This window comes from Lepidochelys olivacea (genome assembly GCF_965140295.1).
Source record: "Lepidochelys olivacea isolate rLepOli2 genome assembly, chromosome: 2".
In the NCBI taxonomy this organism is placed as follows: domain Eukaryota; kingdom Metazoa; phylum Chordata; order Testudines; family Cheloniidae; genus Lepidochelys; species Lepidochelys olivacea.
The window spans coordinates 94,532,754-94,555,802 of record NC_140412.1 but is presented as its reverse complement, the minus strand read 5'-3'; the positions used below and the strand labels follow the sequence as shown (position 1 = coordinate 94,555,802).

At 38.9% G+C, this 23,049-nt stretch overlaps 1 protein-coding gene across 1 annotated transcript in view; it reads right to left on the bottom strand.

The window, feature by feature from the left end:
• Positions 1-23,049, bottom strand: part of LOC311515594 (cadherin-7) — a 101,627-nt gene that overhangs the window by 45,694 nt on the left and 32,884 nt on the right. Inside the window, exons 3-4 of the mRNA XM_084618798.1 lie at positions 9,067-9,361; positions 479-598 (exon numbers count right to left, since the gene is read on the bottom strand). Of these exons, the coding sequence (XP_084474924.1) occupies positions 479-598; positions 9,067-9,361 (415 nt within the window). The remainder of the gene's footprint in view (positions 1-478; positions 599-9,066; positions 9,362-23,049) is intronic.

The window sequence follows — 23,049 nt, the reverse complement described above, 5'->3', positions numbered from 1 at the left end:
GAGAACATCTACAGACAATCCAGAAATGTTCAAGGTTTCAAAGGAGCAATCTAGGCCAGGCCTCATCCAGATATGGAGACTAGTTGAGCCCCACAGTGAAGTATTTGGCAACAAAGGGAAGCTGAGAAAAGTGGTCATACAGAAGAGGAATCTCAGGAAGCCTGAAGAGGGCTGGTGTATGTAGGGGCAATGGACAATGAAGCTGGTGAGATCACAGCGAGGGACAGGACAGATATAAATATTTTCAAATGGTTATATGTTTCAAATATGTGCTGTTAATTTACAAACTGAACATGTTATTGACATATGGAAATAAGAGTGCTAAAACCACAATTCATTTTTATAACAACACACTTCACTAGCAAGTATCCCGTCTGAGTTTCAAACAAATGTGGACTTAAACTATAAACTCAACTAAACTAAAACTATACCTCAGCATTACTGTGGACTTATCTGTGGGGGAACCTGAGAAAGTTACCTGTCTTTGGCTCCACAGAAAAGTAAGGTTGTCCTTGCAGAATACTGTAAACGACTCTGGCACTATTGCCATAAGTAGGGTCATCTGCATCAGTAGCTGTTACCTGAACCACAGAAGTTCCTGTAAAAGGTTTAAGACACTACTTTAGTTAAATGTCCCACAGTTCTGAATTACATAAATGCAACAAACTAGACTTACAAAAAATGTTATAGTTTTTTCATCCCGCTGGTTCCACATAACATTGTGACTTGCCCACACTACATTTCCACACTGATCCTACTCAGAATGTCAGCTCAACCTTTCTAAATGACTACTAGAGGCTGCTATGATACACGTTTGTAACGTCACTACAGATTCATTGCTGCCCTTTAAAACTGCCTCATCAAATATATAATAAGTACATGATCTTACTGAATATTTTAATATTTTGCCTTTATGGTTATTTTCCATTCTGATGAAAGAGCTGGCTTGGCTGTTGTTACGTAAGTGGTTTAGTAGTCCACAAGATAGGTACACAATGGTAAATGGCAGTGAGAACCACCCCACATTGCCCCATCAATGTAGCTCAGTACTGAACTGGAGGGACCACATTTAGGTATCAGAGGGACATTCATTCCCTATGACCACTTAATATTTGCCCTCAGTGATCAGATCACCAATAAGGGAATGCATTCGGGCCCACTGTGATGGTAATTTGCTATGTAAACACTTGTCCACCCAGAAATGGGCTGAGACCCCAACTCATTATTAGCTATGGCAACAACTCTATACATGCCCCACCCCCACCACCCTCCCATGTCTAGGGCCAACTGGGGAAAGAAAACCGTTGGCCCCTTTAAGGATTGCCTCTCCTCATTGTCCTCTCCTCCTTGTGGGCTGTCAGCCTCCTCGTTGGCTTGGGGAGGGGAGGCTGGCTGGCTGAAAGGGTTCAGAGGAAGCCCATTGGCTCCCATACATTTGAGAGGAGGGTTAATAAGCCCTTTCCTTTGCCTGAGGTGCCATTCTGCATCTGGGATGAACAACTCCCACCCTGCCCCTGTTTGGGATTAGAGAACGACTGGGTTTCTGGGCCTTGGAGCATGCATCAGGCTAGTCAGCTTTTGGGAGCTTTGAAAGAATTTGTCTTTCACTGCCAGATTAGACAGGGAACGGTGCGTTTTTGTCACCTTCCTGTCAGCAACTTAGGGACCTGGTGCGTACTTAAGGCCTTTGATTCAGTACTTTAAACTGGTTCTACAGCTTGTTCTACAATGAAAGCTAACAGGGGCCTAGTGTAACCCTGCCAGAATCCCTAACTTTGGAGTGTATGAATATTATAACCATTATTCAACATTCTGTGCTCCTTGTGAATGCCAGGCTTACTATGTTGGAATTTACAAGGTCTCTAAGCATTGTCAATGGAGCTTACAAGGTCTGCAAATATTGCCAGTGATCCTTACAAGATCTGCAGACAGTAAGGTCTTTGTTCACTGCTCATGGTTCTTTCAAGGTCTGCAAATAAATGCCTGCAAGGAAATGACAAGCTCTGCAGCCACAACATAGGGAGCTTGTAAATTCTTCAAATTTAATTGTGCTTGTGTACTTTCAAACTCCATTGATGAAGCCAATTGAGCTTCTAAACTTCAGGAGAGGAATAAATCAGGGACTTATTAAATTATGAAACCATTCTTTGGTGCACCTGGCTCTCCTCTGGAGTGAAAATAAGTCCCTTCATACAAATATCTCCTGCAGAAAACTTTCTAGGTAGGAAACCTTCATATAGAAATCTTTCTACCACGTGTGTTTCTGAGCAGATATTCTATAAAGGACTTTTTACAAAAGAAATGTTGTGTGCAACCTACTTATTTATGTATATGATATTTAGCATGTAGAAGCCTTTGTGTAGCAAGTTTTCAGCATAAAATCACTTCAGATAGAAAGTTTTCTATGTGAAGATTGTGTATAGAAAATTCCTCCTAGGAGGAGGATGTGTTCTATGGGAAGTAAAAAAAAAAGGTTTGGAGAGTAAGTACTTGTAGCTCTCAGAAAATGCGGATAGTGATACAAAGCCCTTGTAAAAAAAAATAACAAGGATTCCTTGTGGCACCTTAGAGACTAACAAATTTATTTGGCCATAAGCTTTTGTGGGCTAGAACCCACTTCATCAGATGTATGGAGTGGAAAATACAGTAGCAGGTGTGTGTGTGTGTATATATATATATACACACACACACACAGAGTACATGAAAAGATAGGAGTTGTCTTATCAAGTTGGGGGTCAGTGCTAACGAGACAATTCAATTAACAGTAGAATACCAAGGGAGGAAAAATCGCATTTGTGTCCATTTATTCTTTTGCATAGAGAAATCAGACATCGGGAATTATAACAAATCTGACATCAGGAATTATAACATTCAAAAACCAGTAGGAGAACACTTCAATCTCCCTGGTCACTCAGTAACAGACTTAAAAGTGGCAATTTTTACAAAAAAAACTTCAAAAACAGACTCCAAAGAGAAACTGCAGAACTGGAATTAATTTGTAAACTGGACACCATCAAATTAGGTCTGAATAAAGGCTGGAAGTGGATGGGTCATTACAAAAACTAATTAACCCATACTAATTTCCCCCTACTGTTACTCATACCTTCTTGTGAACTGTCTGAAATGGGCCACCCTCATTACTACTATAAAAGTGATTTTTCCTTCCTTGGTATTCTACTGTTAATTGAATTGTCTCGTTAGCACTGTCCCCCCCCCCCCTTGGTAAGCCAGCTCCCATCTTTTCATGTACTGTGTTTATATATACCTGCTACTGTATTTTCCACTCCATGCATCTGATGACGTGGGTTCTAGTCCACGAATAAATTTGTTAGTCTCTAAAGTGCCACAAGGACTCCTTGTTGTTTTTGCTACAGACTAACACGGCAACCACTCTAAAGCCCTGGTAGTCTTTAGTCTTGCTTCTGGGTCTTCCAAGGAGTAGAACATACACCACCACCCCCAGCTGTTGTTTCATTTTATATATATATATATATATAATCATTATTATATAAGTTAACAAGATTATATATATATATATATAAGTTAACAAGATTTTTATTTCATTCTTTTTCAAAAGTTCTTCATTAAAATAATTTAAAATAGTAGTGGAAAGAAATGAAAATACTTGGAAGTTTTACTTTACGAAAGAAAAGAAAAGAAAAGAAAAGAATGATTGCCAAAAGTTTAAGATAGATTTAAGGACAATAATCTATATTGCTTAGAAAAAAATAATAGATTCTTCTATAGTAGTTACATTTCAAAACCAACACTTTTAAGTAAGGAAATTGGACATTAAGATTCCTACACCAACTTTAAAGCTACCTGTTACTTCTGACCACTTTTCTTCACATAATATTCAAATATGTGCTACAGAACCTCACTATTCCATGGACAGTTCTACATATTGGCTTGTAAAGTGTGAACCCACTTACTACTTATAGCCACAAACCCAAACCCTTTCTGGCCTCCAGGTATGAGGTAGGTATGATACATTTTGCAATTTATACTGCACATACAAACCACACCACACCTTATTCCCCTCTGTCACCACTAATGAACTGGGAGCCCCAATGAATCTCATTCACCATCCCAAGATTGGTCAGAGATCCCAAGCTACATATACAAGCAAAAGATTAATCTGCACCATATCAACCTACATATGTGGGCTGTGGAACCCACAGCAAAATACACATCTTCACAATGTCTTGTGGTTACCCTATACTTGTATCGGCCAAAAATAAGAGTGTAAGTTATTTTATCCTCTGTACTTGCCAAGGAGGTTTCTTCCTTTTCTTTTAGATGTGGATCTAGCCACAATTATCCATGTCTTAGTCACTTCCAGGTAGGACCTCTGTAATTATGCTACACCTTAAACTCTTACAGAAAATACAGCTAATGCAGAATGGGGCAGTGTGCTTATTAAATGGTGTTTCATGCAGGGAGCAAATATTACTATAAAGAGAGAGAGAGAGTTATAATAACCTGAAGCACGTGACCTAACTACTCTCTTATTTAAAAATTTGGGGGATAGCAGCAGGACATTTGGAGTGAGTAACCGTTGGCTTTAGAATTCATTCCCACTTTGATAAACCAGAGCCCAGATTTGGTGCCATTCAGGACATGCTGCAAAAGGTCACCTATTCTCGTAGGTTATTCATGTTGGTAAAAGGTGGCTTGAGGTTAACTGGTTGTTGCAGAGGAGCTTATTTGGGACTGCGTGTTTGTAGGTTTTTAAAGATTGTAAGTACCTTGAGAAAAAGTAGAGGTATGGGGGCAGGGGTTTTAAATGAGGTTGTGCAAGGAATATTGGGGAGAAGATTGTTTTTAGGGCTGACATGGCCCATTAAGAAAAACCTGTGTAAAAAAAACCTATTTAGTGACTGGCTATGCTTGATAAAGGTCTGTTGTTGTTTTTTTAAATTGTAAGCCCCTGTGGCACAGGAACAGATTAAAAAAATGAATTTAATAAATCATCATATAATGAAAGCCCATACCATTATACATCATATATGTAACAGGACAAATATGTTTCTTTTATGTGGCAATGGGGAGGATTTCTTGTGAGTAAGTGAAAAACTGGCAGAGTAAAGAGACAGAATTAAGGTAGGCGTAAAAATCTTAATTTTCAGTCTCCTTACTTTTGAAGCATGTAGGGCCAGATTTTCAAGCGTTCTGCAAATCCACTTTTTTAGATGCCTATGTGGAAGCTTTTGCATACTGAGCCCTTTTGAAATTCCAGCCTACATCATTAGATCCATTCGCAAAGGGGTTTATTTTGTTGTTTAGAATATAACATTCTGTTACATTTTTACAATAAGCAAAATACATCGTCACTCATAACTCTATCCATAATTTAACATTTTTTATTGTCTCTGACATTCCTATAGGCCATACTTCTGGAGCTTTTTTATTTCCATATTTTATTATTGGAAAAATTTGCAAGCCATCAAAATTTAGTGGTATAGATTGGACATTAGGAAAAATTTCCTAACTATCAGAGTGGTTAACTGGAATAAATTGCCTAGGGAGGTTGTGAAATCTCCATCATTGGGGATTTTTAAGAGCAGGTTGGACAAACACCTTTCAGGGATGGTCTAGTTAATACTTAGTCCTGCTATGAGTGCAGGGGACTGGACTAGATGACCTCTCGAGGTCCCTTCCAGTTCTCTGAGTCTATGAAGATATTCCCCTGCCCAATATTTTCATAAAAGGTCCAATCCAAAGCCCACTGAAGGAAAGACTCTGATTGGCTTCAATAGTCCTCAGATAATGTCCTAAAATATTTGCAAAATGTAATGTAGAATCATTATGCTTACATAATAATCCTATTTGGAAGTGTGGGGTTATAGTTCTCATGCTTTTATAGTTCATTTTGGTTTATAAACCTGTGATTTTTTTTCATTCTGTTTCATATTCAATTAAGAAATCCTTGTCATGGATATAATTTTAGACAAAATAGGAGAGAGATACTTTGTTCCCCCTTAATATTTCATGAATGCTGTAGATGTTTAATTAGAAATTATGTAATATGAATAAACTATGAATCAATGTGACTGTATAAGATAAATGCCACACAAGGGCTTCATGCTACTAAATCCTTAATCCAATATTAATGCAGTATTCAGTATTACTACAATGCAAACTCTGAAGATGTTTAAAATGTATTATTCTAGAAATCTCAAAGGAGATGCAATTCAATCCCATGCAGAGGTCAGCACAAGGCCTCCACACCACTCAAGTCCCACTTAAGATCTATGCTGAGGAGTTAAGTAGGAGTTAAATGGTATATATACTTTGTGCTGATGCCCTGCTCAGGGGAGAATTTCACCCAGTCATTTATGTTGGTGAAGCAGCAAGGAAATATGTGAAAGCAGCTCACATTAAACAATAGTGTGTGTTTTCTCTACCATATATAATGACACCAGTGTGTGTTTCTATCAAATGGCAAAAGAGTCAGGTGAAAATCCAGTTTCAAATGCACAACCAAAAGATTGTTTCCCACTATATTTTCGGGGGGAAAAGCCCTCACTTTTAGTGTGGCACTTACCCATGGTCACTTAGCAATATAAATCAATGTGGGAAAAGGCAGAAGTTACACCAGGAGGAAAGATGGAGATACCGTTCTTCAGGGTGCAAGATGAACAAGTTAGATGCTTTAAAACCTTACTTCTTGCTGCGCTCTGGATAAATTGACTCTGGATAAATTCCCTATTGTTTAGTATATACTAAACAATATATATTTAGTACAAAGATGACTGAAAACAGTGATGCTGCAGTAAAACTAGCTTAACCCTGGGAGAGGCCACTTAGTCTAAAAATTGGTATTTTGGCTTTTCTTGGTAATGAATATATTGCTCTTAACCTTTTGGATTATTTGTTCTTAAAAGTCTCTTGAATTATCTGAATCATCTTCTCTTTCCAGAGTGCAGTAGGAAACAGTTTTTAGAAGTATCTCGCCCCTTAACCTTCCCCCTAATATTTTACAAGAATATTGATCCCCGTCTTTCCTTTAAATGTTGCTTCTGCCTCTTCTGACACTGACCTAGAATGAAATGACCTTGGATAAATGCAAAATATCAACTGAGGGATCATATCTATGACTTCTGCTAAGTAAAATCAAATGGCAGTAGCAACGTTCTATTTATGTTCTCTCTGTTAATATTTTCGATTTCAAGTGAGTCTCCTTTATTTGTAATGGTGACTAATGATTTAAATAGACTCCGAAGCAAGAGATTTTTTGTTGTTGTTGGTCTCTCTACTCCTTTCATTCTGGAACAGTAACATAGGGCTTGCCAACATACAAAAGTCAAACTGAAAAAAACTAAAATGATTGTAATTCACATCATTAGTGCAAGTCTGTGTGTGGACACTGTTCATTCAGATTGAATTCCCATTTTGATATAACTTAAATCAGTAAAAAATCAATTTAAATTAAATTGATATAGGGCAGTCTTAATCTGAAAGAAGAGTTTCCACATATACAGTTTCACTGAAATAACAAAAGGTTTGAATTACAACTGATTTCGGGGTTTTTTTTTTTCGATTCCAGTTTATGCATAGACAAGCCCTTAGCTCGGAACAAAACTCACTGTGAGCCAGTTTCTGGAATAGATTCTCCGCTGGTGTAAATCAGCATAGCTCCATTGAAGCCAATAGAGCATTGCCAATTTACACCTGTTGATGAGCTGGTCCTTTAAAATGACTAAATAATAGATCTGAATGTAGACAGGGTTTAGATGTGCCTTATTCACATTGCTATCTTCCAGCAGAATACTTGAACTACTTACAAGGCTTCACTCTCTAATTACAATAAACTTCAAAACTCTCTTAAGTTGGGCCAAGCTCTGCTCTTGGGTCCATGCACATGTTCCCACAGAGCATAATTTGGCTATTACAGATGAGATACAGTTCTAACACACCCATATAACAGGTTTCAGAGTAACAGCCGTGTTAGTCTGTATTCGCAAAAAGAAAAGGAGTACTTGTGGCACCTTAGAGACTAACCAATTTATTTGAGCATGAGCTTTCGTGAGCTACAGCTCACTTCATCGGATGCATACCGTGGAAACTGCATCAGACATTATATACACACAGAGATCATGAAACAATACCTCCTCCCACCCCACTGTCCTGCTGGTAATAGCTTATCTAAAGTGTTCATCAAGTTGGGCCATTTCCAGCACAAATCCAGGTTTTCTCACCCTCCACCCCCCCACACACAAACTCACTCTCCTGCTGGTAATAGCCCATGCAAAGTGACAACTCTCTTCACAATGTGCATGATAATCAAGGTGGGCCATTTCCTGCACAAATCCAGGTTCTCTCACCCCCTCACCCCCCTCCAAAAACCACACACACAAACTCACTCTCCTGCTGGTAATAGCTCATCCAAAGTGACCACTCTCCCTACAATGTGCATGGTAATCAAGGTGGGCCATGTCCAGCACAAATCCAGGCCCAACTTGATGAACACTTTAGATAAGCTATTACCAGCAGGACAGTGGGGTGGGAGGAGGTATTGTTTCATGATCTCTGTGTGTATATAATGTCTGATGCAGTTTCCACGGTATGCATCCGATTAAGTGAGCTGTAGCTCACGAAAGCTCATGCTCAAATAAATTGGTTAGTCTCTAAGGTGCCACAAGTACACCCATATAAGCAACACATACTAAAAACTTTATGTACTAAATGGCTTTTTAAGGAATTTGTTCATAATGGAGTTTTGTATAAAAAAGGAGGTATTATCACCTCTCTGTGCCAGAGCGTAGGTGTGAAACTTTCTGTTCTTAATGAGAACTATAAAACAAAGGTCTGGGCACTGAAATGAGAAGTACACCATAAAATGCCTGTCTAAATCCCTATATAGCTAATTTTAGTTTTTCTACATTTTTGAAAGAATAAATATTTTGTAAAGCCTTATTTTCCCATCAAGCCTGCAAACATCCAACTGGTGCAGGTGGCTCATAGATAATTAAATAGCTTGGTGTGATACTGTAAAAAATAATGACGTTTTAAGAAAGATAGTAACAGATTTCCCAAGACATGAACAATGTATTCTCTACTTACCCACGGGAGACATCTCCGGAACCCCAGCAGTGTAAGGGCCATCCAGAAATTTTGGTTCATTGTCATTGATGTCCTGAATCTTAATGACGAACTCCGACTCTGGTTCCACAGGTTTATTAGTGAGCCTATCTAGTGCTTGTGCTCGGAGCGTGTAGTAGGCCTGCTCTTCCCGATCCAGCCTTTTTGTAGCATGAATATCCCCCGTGTTCTCATCAATAATGAAAATGGAACTTGCCCCTTCGCCTGACAAGATGTATTTGATGGAGCCATCTCCTTTATCAACATCAGAGTGAAGCTGGTGAAAAATTGATGAGAGATGAGATTAACTTACAAGAGAGTCAGTGATATGGAGATATGTAAAACTAATTCTTATGTCATGCAGCAGTACATGAAATTCTATTGTTCTTGGAAAGATAAGCTGAATGTTTATTGTGTGCGGCATGTGAAAGACTATTAGAATCTGTCAGCTAGCTCTTGTGAGCAAGAACATTTCTTTCCTTTCTGTATGCAATCTCACTTTCAAAAGCATTTTATGTCATTCCAAAACAATAGTAGCCTCATGCTGTATTTCTGTTCTATACTGATATCTGTTCTTAAATATGGGTAACCATTTAGTAGCTATCAATGCCTATCTGACAGGATGTTTGTGGTTTTGGAGGAAAGTTACTGTCAACTAAATCTCAATAATTGTCTCTTACCTTTTGGGTACTCTAGATCAGCTACAAGATAGTTTTCCCAGTGTTCATTGTACAACATAGGCTGGGAGAATCAGAACAGATTAGAGAATCAAGGAGTCTTGCTCTGCTACTAACATATTGTATGGCCTTGAACCAGTCACTTCATTCTGTACCTCAGTTTCCTCATATGTAAAATGTGGATAACCCTTACCGGCCTGCAAAGAGTTGCACTAGTGCTAAAAATTATCATTTCATTGAGATCAAGATAAAGTTCACAAAATTCCATCCAAAACATGAGCAAAATGCAATTTTGTAATACAAATGGCAGAAGTGTAGATCAATAAAAACCTGGAAAACAGTCACACCTTCCTATGCTCCAGGAATGATATCAGTTTATTCATTATACATCACCTAAAGCCTGTCCTAAAATACAGGAACAGTATAACCAATCTGCACCTACACAGGTATTAAGAGCACTGTATGGTACAGCTGCATTTCATAGCTAGAACCAACTCTGCTTCACACAGGTATTCGGCTAGAACATGAAAAGAACCAAGAGATGGCCTAACACCTTTATATAATGTCTACCACTTCACAGCATGAATGTCAAGTGTAGCTATAATGGGAAGGTAACAGAATCCACACATGCACATCCCCAACTCTCCCCCCTGCCCCTGCACAATAAAGCCCCAAACAAACAAAAAACACTTCAGTAGGGAACAAGTGAAAACATTAGTCATGTGCACTTTAGCACCTGCTGTTTTGTTAAAAGATTATGTTACTTGAGGACAATGACAAAGATGTTCAAACTGGTTGCTTCTTTTATCCTCTTTGGAACACCTTTCACCCCCATATCAAACGCAGGTTGAGCCTGTTGTATTTTACCGTCTTCATTATCATTCTTTCCATCACTAATATATATTTTTTTTTCTCAGCTGGGAGTATCACTAGGATTGTAATCACTGCCAGAATTCATGGGCAGAAAATTGCTGTCTGAGTCAGAACTTAATACAATTGCAAAAGGCCTGTGTCATTTCAGCTGTGAAAAATTGGAGACCAATTCTGAATTTTTCCAGTGGATAAAGAGCTACATATTGCATATACATTACCTAGCTTATAGCCCCTGGGTAGCTACTATTTATGCAGTTGCAGTATGCTCCTTCTACCAATCTTAATAGATGGACTGCAGTCTGAGCTTTTAGTGGACAACTGATACTTTGTAGACTGAAAGAGTGACCAGCAATGTTCTTTGATACTACAAAATTCAGGCTGTGGGTGAGCTACACTCAATGCCCATTTTGTTTTATTAGAATTACAGAATATTTTGTTCTTCTAAATCTTTAAAAAACAGTGCCCCGGCCTCAACTAGCTGCAGAAGCACTCCCTATTTATTTAACCCTAGGGGAAACCCTATATCACCACGGAAGGCAATGTGGTGCTCTCATTTTATAAGAACACCCTAAAAAGTTTGTTTAAACACTTTTTTTGAATATTTTCATACCAGCATGAGAAAAATGAAAGTTCCATGCAAGGAACAATGTAAAAAATTCAACTGTACTGAAAGGATCCAGAGAGCTGGAGAATGTACACATCAGCCTTGCTTTAGATCTCTTTAGTGTAAGTCTACTATTAAGATGGAGGAAGTAACTCACCTTGCAGACTAAGCATAGGACTTAGACCCAGGAGTTCTGGGCTCTGCTTCCATCTCTGCTACTGACTATTAATGTGCCTGTGGACTAGTCACACTCTGTTATTCGGTTTCCCCGTCTGAAAGTGGAATAATGATATTTCCCCAGGTCAGAGTCTAAAGCTTTGTAAAGCTTAATACATGTCTGCAAAGCACTTTGAGACCCTTGGAAGGGCTAAATATTAACATTTGGCCTTGTAACTGACCTGGGTTGATCCTGGGGGATTAATATGCAAAAGGAGATGGTGCCACCTCTGCAGCGCTCTTTGCCAGCTGTTTTCCAGGAAAACCCTACTATGGAACTCTGCGTGGAAGAGCTCCAGTGAGTTTCTGCAACTCAGATGGTGTGTAAGGTAGAGTAGTATTGCTCTGTGGCATTGCCCCCAATAGGCCCTCCACTGCACTTGTGATTCCCCACATAGAAATCCAAGAGGGACCTAACACAGAAGTCTAAAAGGGGACTCAGCCATTAGCAGTGCAAATACATTGATTTCATGGGAGAGGTTATCCAGTAGAGCAACATAAATGACTCATGTCTCTGCAGAGGGGGTGGTCCCAAGGATCCAAAAGGGTTTGGACATTTTGCCCACTCCCACTCTGGAGTTCCCCTAACTCATTGCCTTTCAGGCACAGTTTGTAGGAAATCCAGTGATCTTAACCTCACAGAGATCTCCTACCCCACCAACCACAGATTTCTTTACAAGGGGCCATAATTAGGGGGGAATGGTCTTCATTACTTTCTCTAAACCCCAAACTTTTTTTTTTTCAAGGATTTCAGATCTCTTCATTTAAAGAAGGAACAACATGTTCCTCCCAATTCCTAATGCCTCCGTGCAAGTCCACCTTTAGTCAATCCCTCACATTAGCTACACCACACATACACACATGTGGGGATCTAGGTCACATTATCTCTATCTTCCAAGATCTGTTGTACGGGCCCAGATGCCTCTCAGCTGAGCCCCAAGCACATCTACTATTAGGTTTTGTAGGTTCTGTGGTTTAATCTTCCCTGGCATGCATTGTGCACAAGAGCTCACAAGAACTAAAAGTGAAGGCACCAGGCTCTAAAAGAGAAAACACAGAATGCACCCTTAACAGTGGGAGAATGTTACCATAATCACAAATATTTAGGGACAACTAACAACTCTAGAAAGTCGGGTCATGTGAGCCTGCTGGGAGTGACGAGATCTCCAGAGGTTTGGTAATTATCTGAAATACATATACACATTTTTTGAGGTTTATGTATCACTAATGGCAATTATTTTCACTGTGGGCTTGACACTGCAAGTTGCTGAGAGCCCTTAACTCCCAATGAAATCAACAGCAATAAAGGTCACTTAGCGCTTCACAGGATCAAGCCCTAAAAAAAAAATCACTTTCAAATATTCTTGTGTGTATGTGTGAGAGAGAGAAACAGTGAGCTCTTTAGATTCTGACCAGCAGACACTACTTCTCTAATAAAAAAATGAACCAAATTTTGCCCTCAGTTACACCCGTGGGTCCCGCTGAACCAGAAGGGCTAAAGCTTAGGGTACAGTCTGACCTACTGTGCGTGTATTTATTTAGTTAGGACAACAATTACTCTGCCATTCAGGGTCTAACAAATGTCTAGTCAATTTCTTTCAGATTCACTGACACTAAATGCTCTCTGCTTTCAGCCATCTTGTGGGTTGTGATTCACAGGGCCAATGATAACACTGGTTTGCATTACTTAGCATTACTGTGTGCTGTTGTAGTATCTCCTATAGAGCTAAAAATCTATTTCCATCAATAACTATGGATACCTGTGCCACCGGAGTCAACTTGTCTAACCAGCAAGGCTCTCCCTGACTTCTAGAGGCACGGACTGCTATTTCCCTGGTTTCAGACTCCCTCCAAAGAGGTGGAATGCTAATATTCCTGTCTTCCTCTTTTTAACATTAAATACATTTTAAATCTATATCTGCAGCTGTTCCTCATGGTGACAGGATTGTTAATGGCTGCTGTTTCATTGCAAGGTCCAGAGATGCAAGGCCTGGGGCAGAGTGGAAAACATAGGGACAGAAAGAGCATGAGGAGCTGCAGGCTTTCCACCACCAACAGGATCACAAAGGCTGTGGTGAGAAAGAGGGAGAGAGAAAGAGTATGAGAAGCTGCGGTATTCAGAGATTCAGAAATATTGGGCTTTGAATCGAATAGAGATACTTATTCTCAGCATAACTGAGAAAGTCTCTTGCAGAGGAGTCACCACACTTCACCCCTTTCCTGTCACTATGAAAAGTATGAGAAAGGGATGGAGGACAAAGGAGAACTGATTCCTCATTCATAGTTCTCTGTACTGTGGAGATGACACAAATGTACCTGCTCTCTTGTCTTAACACTAAAACTGAGCAGGGATGATGAGGAGATAGGAGGATGAGGGTTGGGGGAAGTAATAAAGAAAGACAAAATGGCAGAACTCTCTGTTTTGGCTCTACAATTGTGGATTCTTCAGGTTTTATGTCCAGCCAACAGTTTGGATGAGCTAGGTCCCTGGCAGCACCCTTCTCCCCATCTCCTCCACCCCTCCCCTCCCCTCCCCTCCCCCCGCCCACACACACACTCATCTCACCAAAAAGACTGGAGATGGATTGTGAAGTGAAGGGGACACACTCACAACTACCTGCTGCCATCCCATTGGCAAGACTGAGAAGGGAGCTGGGAGGGAATGCACAGCCACATGCCCAGATGAAACTAAAGGCACTTTTCAAATATTAAATTGTCCGAAGACGGAATGAAAGTAGGGGGAATCTCAAACAAAATGATCTTAGCAATGTGCTTGCCTCCTTTCTTTTCCATTGTATTTATTTAAATGGTCACAAACAACAATGCTGTTACTTAAATACTTAATATTATTGGATTTACTATTTTATTTGATTGTAACTATGCAATTTTGTCATATATTTTAATATTGTTGTTTGTATTGGCCTTTTGAATTGTGATTGTTAATTTAAAATGTGTTACATATTTCCATAAAATATATACCTGTACACTATTTGTTACATGGGAGGGTGTTTGGGGAACAAGACTCAGTGAATTGGAATAATTTCAACCTGAGTAAAAGTTTCAATCTAGAATGAAATTAGTCTATGTAGTGCTAGTGCAAATTTAAATTTGATTTGCAGACTTGTCATATTCCTGTTAAAATCAGGGTGCTCTCTCTCCCCGGCTCACACCCACTTATTGACCTTATTGTTCTCAAAATGGGTTCTTGGGTACTGAGCACTTTTGAAAATCTAACCATATATCATGAATTGACATTTTGCCTCATCACAAAATCTTGTGAAATCGAAATAGATAATTGTAATACACATAACTGACATCAGCAAAGGCTTGTAATTCACATCATTCACCTCACACCCAGAAGCTAGCCATTGTACTTCCCAGCTGATAATGATTTTCTTTTAGAAACCTGCTTCCAAAGAACACTGAGGAACAACTCCTGGAGGGCAAATGTTTCCTTTTGTTTTGTTTTTGTTTTGTTTTTTGTTATTTTATGTTACATTGCTGTACAATGCTAGGATCGCAGGGGAAAAACTCTATTCTATGTTCTGCCTTTTAATATAAGAATCAATATAGGAAGGGATAAAGTAAAGAGAAAAGTACCAAATATAATTGGATGTCCAAAAATAACTATAATCTTAATCAGGGAATGTTAAGGGGAAAAAACCACCCTATTCTAAATAATATGCTTTCTAAAGGCTTGGCTTTTGTCATGGTGTCCAAGACTTCACTCTCAGCAATGCCATCAACATGTGAATGGAATCAATGTAGATAATTATGCCACAATGGCACTATTCACCCTTCTGACACATGTTTTTGGCTCTGTTGCTTTGGGATCTTGTCATATAAGAGCAGAAATGACCATAGTCCATAGAGGAAGTAGCACCACAGTAAACACACATTCACTCTGTGTAACACAGGCAGAAACATCAAGGATTACTCAGAACCTGGTCCAACCCAGAGCACAGCATCTGCTGGGCACTGGCCTGAAGATACAATGAGGAGCAGATGCTGAATGGAATGTAGATGGCAGAAGAGACTAGTATTGGCTTTGCAATCCAGAGACATGGGCAGATAATGAAGAGAACAGATCCATATGGGTCAGGAAGGGGAGCAGCGAAATGTGAGAAAAAAAGACATCAGGGAGAAAAGAATAGAGTAGACATGACACCATAGACCAGGGGTTCCCAAACTTGGTTCACAGCTTTTTCAGGGTAAACCCCTGGCAGGCCATGAGACATTTTGTTTGCCATAGACCATATATGGGGAGAATGAGAGAAAATCAGATGTCAGACATGGGGCAGGAAGCAGTGGGCACACCAGACATGGAGGTCAGAGTGATAACAGAGGAGGAGGGAAGGCACAGGGGTAGAAGAATATGGAGGGAAAAGACAACAGGAGAGAGAGAAAGTGAAAAGGAATGGAAAGAAAAAATAAAGAGCTATGGAGATGGTATAAAAGAAAGAAAGCACAAAATAAAGTAGTGAATGGGGCTGATTTTGCAGTCTAGGGGTGGAGAAAGAATCTCTGGGATAGAATGGTAGCAGCTCACCAGCATTTTTAATATTCCATCTTGGGCAATGGATATCCTATGAATGTTTACAGCATTTTCTGCTGCTGGACAAGCATCATGTAACTGTAAATGTTTGCTGTAACTACCCTGTGTTTACAGAGAAACTATGGTCTCCAGGGAAAATTTGTATTAACAGTTAAATTATATATTGGGAGGCACAGTGAAGGCTGTAGTAAATTTTAAAAGGTTGAGAATCAGCAGAACCAGGTACTAGAGGGAAAAAAAGGAAAAATGCAAGTGCCCACACATGCACAGAGCAGTGAAAAGAATTAGAGTATTTTTCAAAATTTAGAGTCACAGGCTCAGATCCTCAGCTGTTCCAGAGCTCTGTTCCAGAGCATAGCTGAGTGGGAAAATGGAAATATGGCTTTAAGCAACTTTTGTGCTTCACAAACCTCTCGGGCTGCATTGGGTCACTGGAGCCCCTAGAGTAATTTAGAACAGCCGGGGGCTGCTCTAAATTATGCCAGCTTTGAGAGCCCCCCACTAAGGGCCTTTGTGCTGACTGATGATTGCCACACCATCTCCTGCCTCTGCAGCCCTTCTGATACAATGGGCAGTCAGAGAGATTGCATAGGGTTGGCTATGTCAACTCTAGCCAACCAGCTTTCCTATTGTGATGCTGTATGATTGAAATATGACCACTTGAATCATTAATATTGCCACTGTTAGACAATTGCAACAAATCTTGTACAAAGTATGTCATGTAATGTGTCAATGGAAAAGATATGTTTTGCTGAGTATGATTATCCTGTTTATATGCATGTATCATTTTTGTATCTGAAGTTATGAATATTGGCTATATAGATCTATATATCAAATGTGTTTGCTCCTGAGATAACATCCACAAGGTAATTTATATCCAAACTGGCCAACACATTATGAATGAACTATTCAAGTTGATGGCCCATTAAATAACACTTAAATCTCACAATGGGCCACAGGAGAAGCTTCTCCCCGCCTGGTGGTCCTTCCTGTGGATGCTTTAGCCAAAATATGGGTAATGGCTGCTTCTGTGAGTCATCGAAGCATGCAAGGGTATTTGACTTGCTCACGTGACCTTGAACTCCATCTTGTGCCTGTAATTTTCCATAAACTAAGCAGTCCCTCCACATGGGAGAAAGTACAAAAGAAGGACCCTGGAACCATCTCCACTTTGCCTCTTTCCTGCTCTGATCTCTGGACTACGGATTTACAATAAAAGGACCATATTTACTATGGTCAGAGGACCTTCCAATCTTTTGGAAATTACCACAGACGTTACAAGTGACCAGTCTGTAACATCACTGCTACAAACCTGATCCAAGAACTTTGCAATGATTGTATGTATAAGACTTCCTTAACCATTTTAATTCTCTCCTCTTTCTTTTCTTTTCTCTTATAAATAAACCTTTAGATATCAGATAATAAAGGATTGGCAACAGTGTAGATTATTGGATAACATCTGAGTTAAATATTGACCTGACTATGTGGCTGATCTCTTGAGATTAGAAGACCCTATATGTGACTAAATTGGTTTTCAGTAACCACTCATCATAGAGTCCAGTGGTAAAGCAAGGGCTGGAATGCCTCAAGATTCATTTTAGACTTATCACTGATGCATTTTAGACTTCTTGGTAACCAGTGTGGTGAGACAGAAGTTTACTTTTGTTACTGGCTTGGTATATTTTACAATGGAATAACCACCGATTTGGGAGTGATTCTGCCCTATTTTTCAGCAGTTTGTCCCGAATCTGATATTCTCATCTGTGACCCACTGTGACACATATGCCAGATGACTCTTCACTGATCCTGTTATGGAAGCTTTCTGGCCCTTTTTGGTACTAGAGTAACACAAAGGGGCCGGAGCTGAGAGTAGGCACTGGGTCACAGAGATAAAAAATTAAGAATTTTATTCATTTCCTCAAAGGAAATATAGTTGCTATCTCTTGAGGCCAAGTTTTGAATTGACAAGAAGACTCAACTGTCCTCTCACTCCTACAAGTCAAGGGTTGAGACATTTGATGGGACAGTTTGGTGATGCATGCACTGCAAAAGCCATACGCAGCACCTGTTCTGTGAATAAGGAGGACTTCACCAGACTGCCAAACCTCCAACTTCCACAAGCATTATAAATTTCCTTTTAAAAGACTCACTTTTTATTTTAACCTTTATATCTTTAAAGTAGCCAAAGAGATTTTATGAAGCACAGAGCCTGTCTGTCCTTCCAGACTGGTACTATATGGTGCTAATATCACACGGTATAGCCCATATCAGATTTTTAAACATCCTTGGACCCAACTGAACAGTCATTGAACCAACAATAAAATAAAGTAATGTTGAAGCAAACACATCTGTATTGCTTGATAAATTATTACTCAGTCATAATCCAAGCCAATATTCTTAAACCTACTCCTCAAAAAATTTCAGTTATAATTTAAGTAAGCCCTCAAGGTTTCTGAATGAAACACCAAGTTCAGATGACAGGGTCCCCCTAGGAATATGAGTTACTGTCATCTAAGGACTGGAGGTTGAACAATTAATAAGAAAATACAGAAAATTGGATGTGATAACAGCAGCCAAGTCACACACACGTTCTATAACATGTACACAACTTTTTTCCTCTCAAGGAAATGTCACTCAACTAAATATATACATAATATATAATGTCATACAGAGATATAAATCTCCTTGTTGGGTCCTCTCAATTCTCTACATCTGCAGATGCTGCAATCCTAAACCTCTGCCTTCCCCTGCCCCAGTTTTAATAAAAGCACTGGATGCCCTGTGGCTGCAAGGAAATGTGCAGCAAGCCCATTAAGATTAGCACAGTTAGAGAAACAGCACAGAGGCAGCTGCTGTTGTAGATGGAGCTGAGTGGCATATGTAGTCCATGAGTATTCTTGAGGAGTTTTAATGGGCCATCATCATGGTATGTCATGCTTCAAAATGGTCATTTGTCATTCACGCTTTTAAATGACAGTTTGGAAGCTCTGAGTGGTAAAAAACATTTGTATACTGTACATCTTTACATACTAATTGTGAAATATTTAATTTAAAAAAGCAACAATTCTGTACTGTAGCACCATCAACAGCCCACAGGCAACTTCACACTTACATAATGGGAAATGGGCAAAGAAGGAGGGATAACTGCGTGGTTACATACATAGAACCCAATTTTTCCCTCACTTATACACATGCAACTCCACTGAAGTCAATCAGGCTGTAACTTAGAACAGGGAAAATAATGTACATTGAACAATGTACTAGATGAAACATGCATTTTATAGGACTGTGTTTACTGTGAATATTTCTTCAAGTACTCAGTATTACTATTTCAATATTCAAACTGTATAATTCACCAGATAAGTTATATGGTATTGTTTCTTCTCTCTGACCTAACCAATATAAATTACTTCTGTTTCTACCCAAAACTGATTTCATTTTGTGATCAAACAAATATCAGTGATCCAACCTTGCTCATACAAGTGCTTATGAAAACAAATAGTGAGAGAACATGCTTGAAGCACAATTCTACTTAAAAGTTACTGAATAATTATTCTCATTAGCTGGAGAAGGCAAATTTAGACCTTTTAATTTACTTTAAATGTCAAGATAGAGTCGCACCTCTCTTCCAAAATTCTACAGGTTTTCTCCATGTCTATTCATAATGCACCATGTTTCCTGATATTATTTACTATGCCAATGTATTTACTAGTCCAGTGACTTGATTCATTTTGTTGCCAGGAAGCACTGAAGCTGTAAAATAAAAGCCAGCTAGTCTCTGTTTCAGCTTTCTAATCAAATTCTGTAAGGCTCCCTGTATTCCACATGTTTAACTCCTATAAAAGTGAATAGGCATTAGGAATGCAATGTAATAAATGAATACCATAGACCCCAATCCTACAGGGTGTTCCATGTAGAAGGACCACTGTGTTTGCACAGAGCTCCACTGACTTCAATAGGTCAGCTCACATGGAGCAGCTTGTGGGATTATGATGTTAGTGCAGAGCTCGAGGTATCAAGTGCATTTGACAAGGTTAAACTATTTGCCCCAAATTATTTTCCCCAAACATGTAAAACAAATCCTATTTCCCACCTCTACTCCCACAGTTGGAAGCCATCCAGAAGCACTAGCTAGCATAATGTAAATAGAGACTAAATTTGAAAGAGCGAACTCTCTTCCCGAAACTGCATGGTTTTATTGCATTATGTAAGTCATCTATGTTTTATGGAGTTTGCAGAATATTAGAGGAAAAAGTGTTTTTTCCCTTTTTTTATTAATTGTGTAATGTTTAAAGTACTCAGATTTCTTTTTGACATTGCAAGATTCGATTCTGTACTTGGGGGGCGGGGGGGGAATCTGCATAGTCCGTGCAAGTGCAATTCTGCAAAAGCAATATTTTTTTTTCCCCCTGCCCATTGCTTTTGGGAATACATAAAAGAAAAGAAAAGAAAAGAAAACAGACCTACCTATAGGAAAGCTAGTTCTGCCACAATATTTATTCTACTAGTTAATCATGATATTCTAAACCTGAATAAAATACACAGGAGTCTGGGGTATGTAAAAAAGTATATTTTTTCCATCAACATTTTTAGAGCATTTAGACCCCCCCCAAAAAAAAAACAAACCCAGGAAAGAAAGACCTCAGAAGTAGATACAATAGTAGCATCACTCATAACATACAGCATTATTATGTAAGTACTTGAAGAGTGGGTAGATAAGCATACACTGTACGTGTTTGTCCATGTCCATAATCTCTAATTTAGAAATGAAAAATCATTTGGCATAAAACATAGTCTTATGTATAGACAAATATGTACATATATCAAACCTCCATGTGTTTATAGAGTATAAACCATATTATATACTCTATGTGGTCTTTTTTGTCAAATTACTGATCTACAGTTTAGAGAGATTATTCTTTTTCCATTTGAACTATCTAAAATAGCTTGCAGCACTATTTGGTTGATAATGATTTTCTCATAGGAACCTGCTTTTGAAGAACATTAATCCATTAATACAGAGAAAGAGATTCCTGGAGGGTACATGTTTTTGTTGTTGTTGTTGTTGTTGTTGTTTCAATGTTTTGTTTCAATGTTGTATCCATTTACTGACACTTCCTTTGCTGTTGAAATTTTAATGTTACCAAAAATTCTCTTGTAATATTACAGTGCACATCAGTGGGTCTGGGAGGTGCTGAAACCCTAATAGGATGGGTGAAAATGGTAAAGTGTGTAAATGTAAAGCAGTCAAAGTAATTACTGTGACTAATTGTTTTTGTAGAAGTCTATAAAGTACTGGACTGCAGCACTATGCGTGATCTGATCATTTTAATGATGAAAGATTTATAATGCAGAACAGATGCAATAAACTGGGTCCAAATCCACTTTAACCTTTAATTCCCTGAAAACAGTTAAAGAGTTGTTAAATAAAATCTATGAAACTATTAAAATAAAATAACATTATCATCACTTGTCTCCCTCTTCTTACTTTCAATCCCACTCATAACACACACTTATAAGACATCTTGCTCAACTCTAGCTGTTTTGCTTAAAAGACAAGTTACTATAATTAAATATAGAACCATATAACTGTATGGGTGATCTGGGCTGAACAATGAACAGGTCCCTGCTCTGACAAGCTTACAGTCTGTTACAGTCAGTGCAGTGTTATATAGTATAAGGAAGTTATATGGTTATACTTAGAATGTTCCACAGACTAGGTTTAGGAGGGTTGTTCATTCATTCATTCATTCAAGAATGATCTTTAACCAGGAATTACTAAAGAAATTTGCTCCGATTTATTCCTACGAATATTCCCACTAAATTCAATGGGACTATTCACAGATTTAAAATTAATCATGAGATTAAGTGCTTTCCTGGATCAGGGCCTTCATGTACGTACAATAGGTGGCTATTCCATGCTTATGGCACATCACTGACAAACAGCAAGGAGTTGAGAGTGGGCAAAGAAATTAAAAGACGAGAGTAGCAGAGAAGCATGAGTAAAGAGCTTTAGCATGGGTAAATTATTTTACCAAAAAAAAAGGGAACCAATGAAAATCTATACCATGCCATAGACACTCCATTCCTAATATGTCAGAGGATAACATATGAAACCAGTGCATAGCTCAGCTTGTTATGTTAGTGGACCTCACAATTTAATTATGCTCCCTTAGATGCTGGTGTTGTGTTTTAGTGCCAGTGCTGGGTAAAGTCCATTAAAAAAAAATAACAGCAAAATCCACTGCCATTGTTTAGCCCATCATTTCAAATGGCCAATGGCTCTGCAATCACATCCGCCAATTCCTTTAACACTCTCAGATGCAGCGCATCCGGCCCCATGGACTTGTGCTCATCCAGCTTTTCTTAATAGTCCCGAACCACTTCTTTCTCCACAGAGGGCTGGCCACCTCCTTCCCATGCTCTTCTGCCCAGTGCAGTAGTCTGGGAGAATGATCAAATCACTGGTCATTGATGCCCATTTAATTTAATGCTCTTGCTTTCAGTTAATATATATACATTAGGGTGGGTAGTGGTTCTTCACTGCTACTGGCTTGGTTGATGTTCAATCATAACACTTTTTTAGTGTTCTCCACCAGCCACCACTAGTGTTTGTTTAAAGTTGCGGTTTCTGTAGGGCAGACCACCAGATGGAAGAATAGATGACATATCCCTTTATGCAGTCAGAAGTTATGGGCAAGATAGTACCTTTTCACTTCATCTTTTTCTCATCTTACTCATTTTTATTTATACTGATATTCTATGTTCTCTTCTTCCCAAGATTTCTTTTTTTTTTTGTCAACCAGTACATTGCTGAAACTTTAACCTCACTAACAAGAATTAAGTAATTTAATCAATATTACACCTTACCAAATCTGTGTCAATAACACTCTGAGTCAGGAAATCAGACATATTTGCGAAGGTTCAACACACGCTTAAATCTCCCATTGAAGTCAATGGATCTTAAACAGATGTTTAAAGCTAAGTACATGTGTAGGTGATTTCCTGCTCTGGGGCCTTAATGTGAATGCAAAGCAACG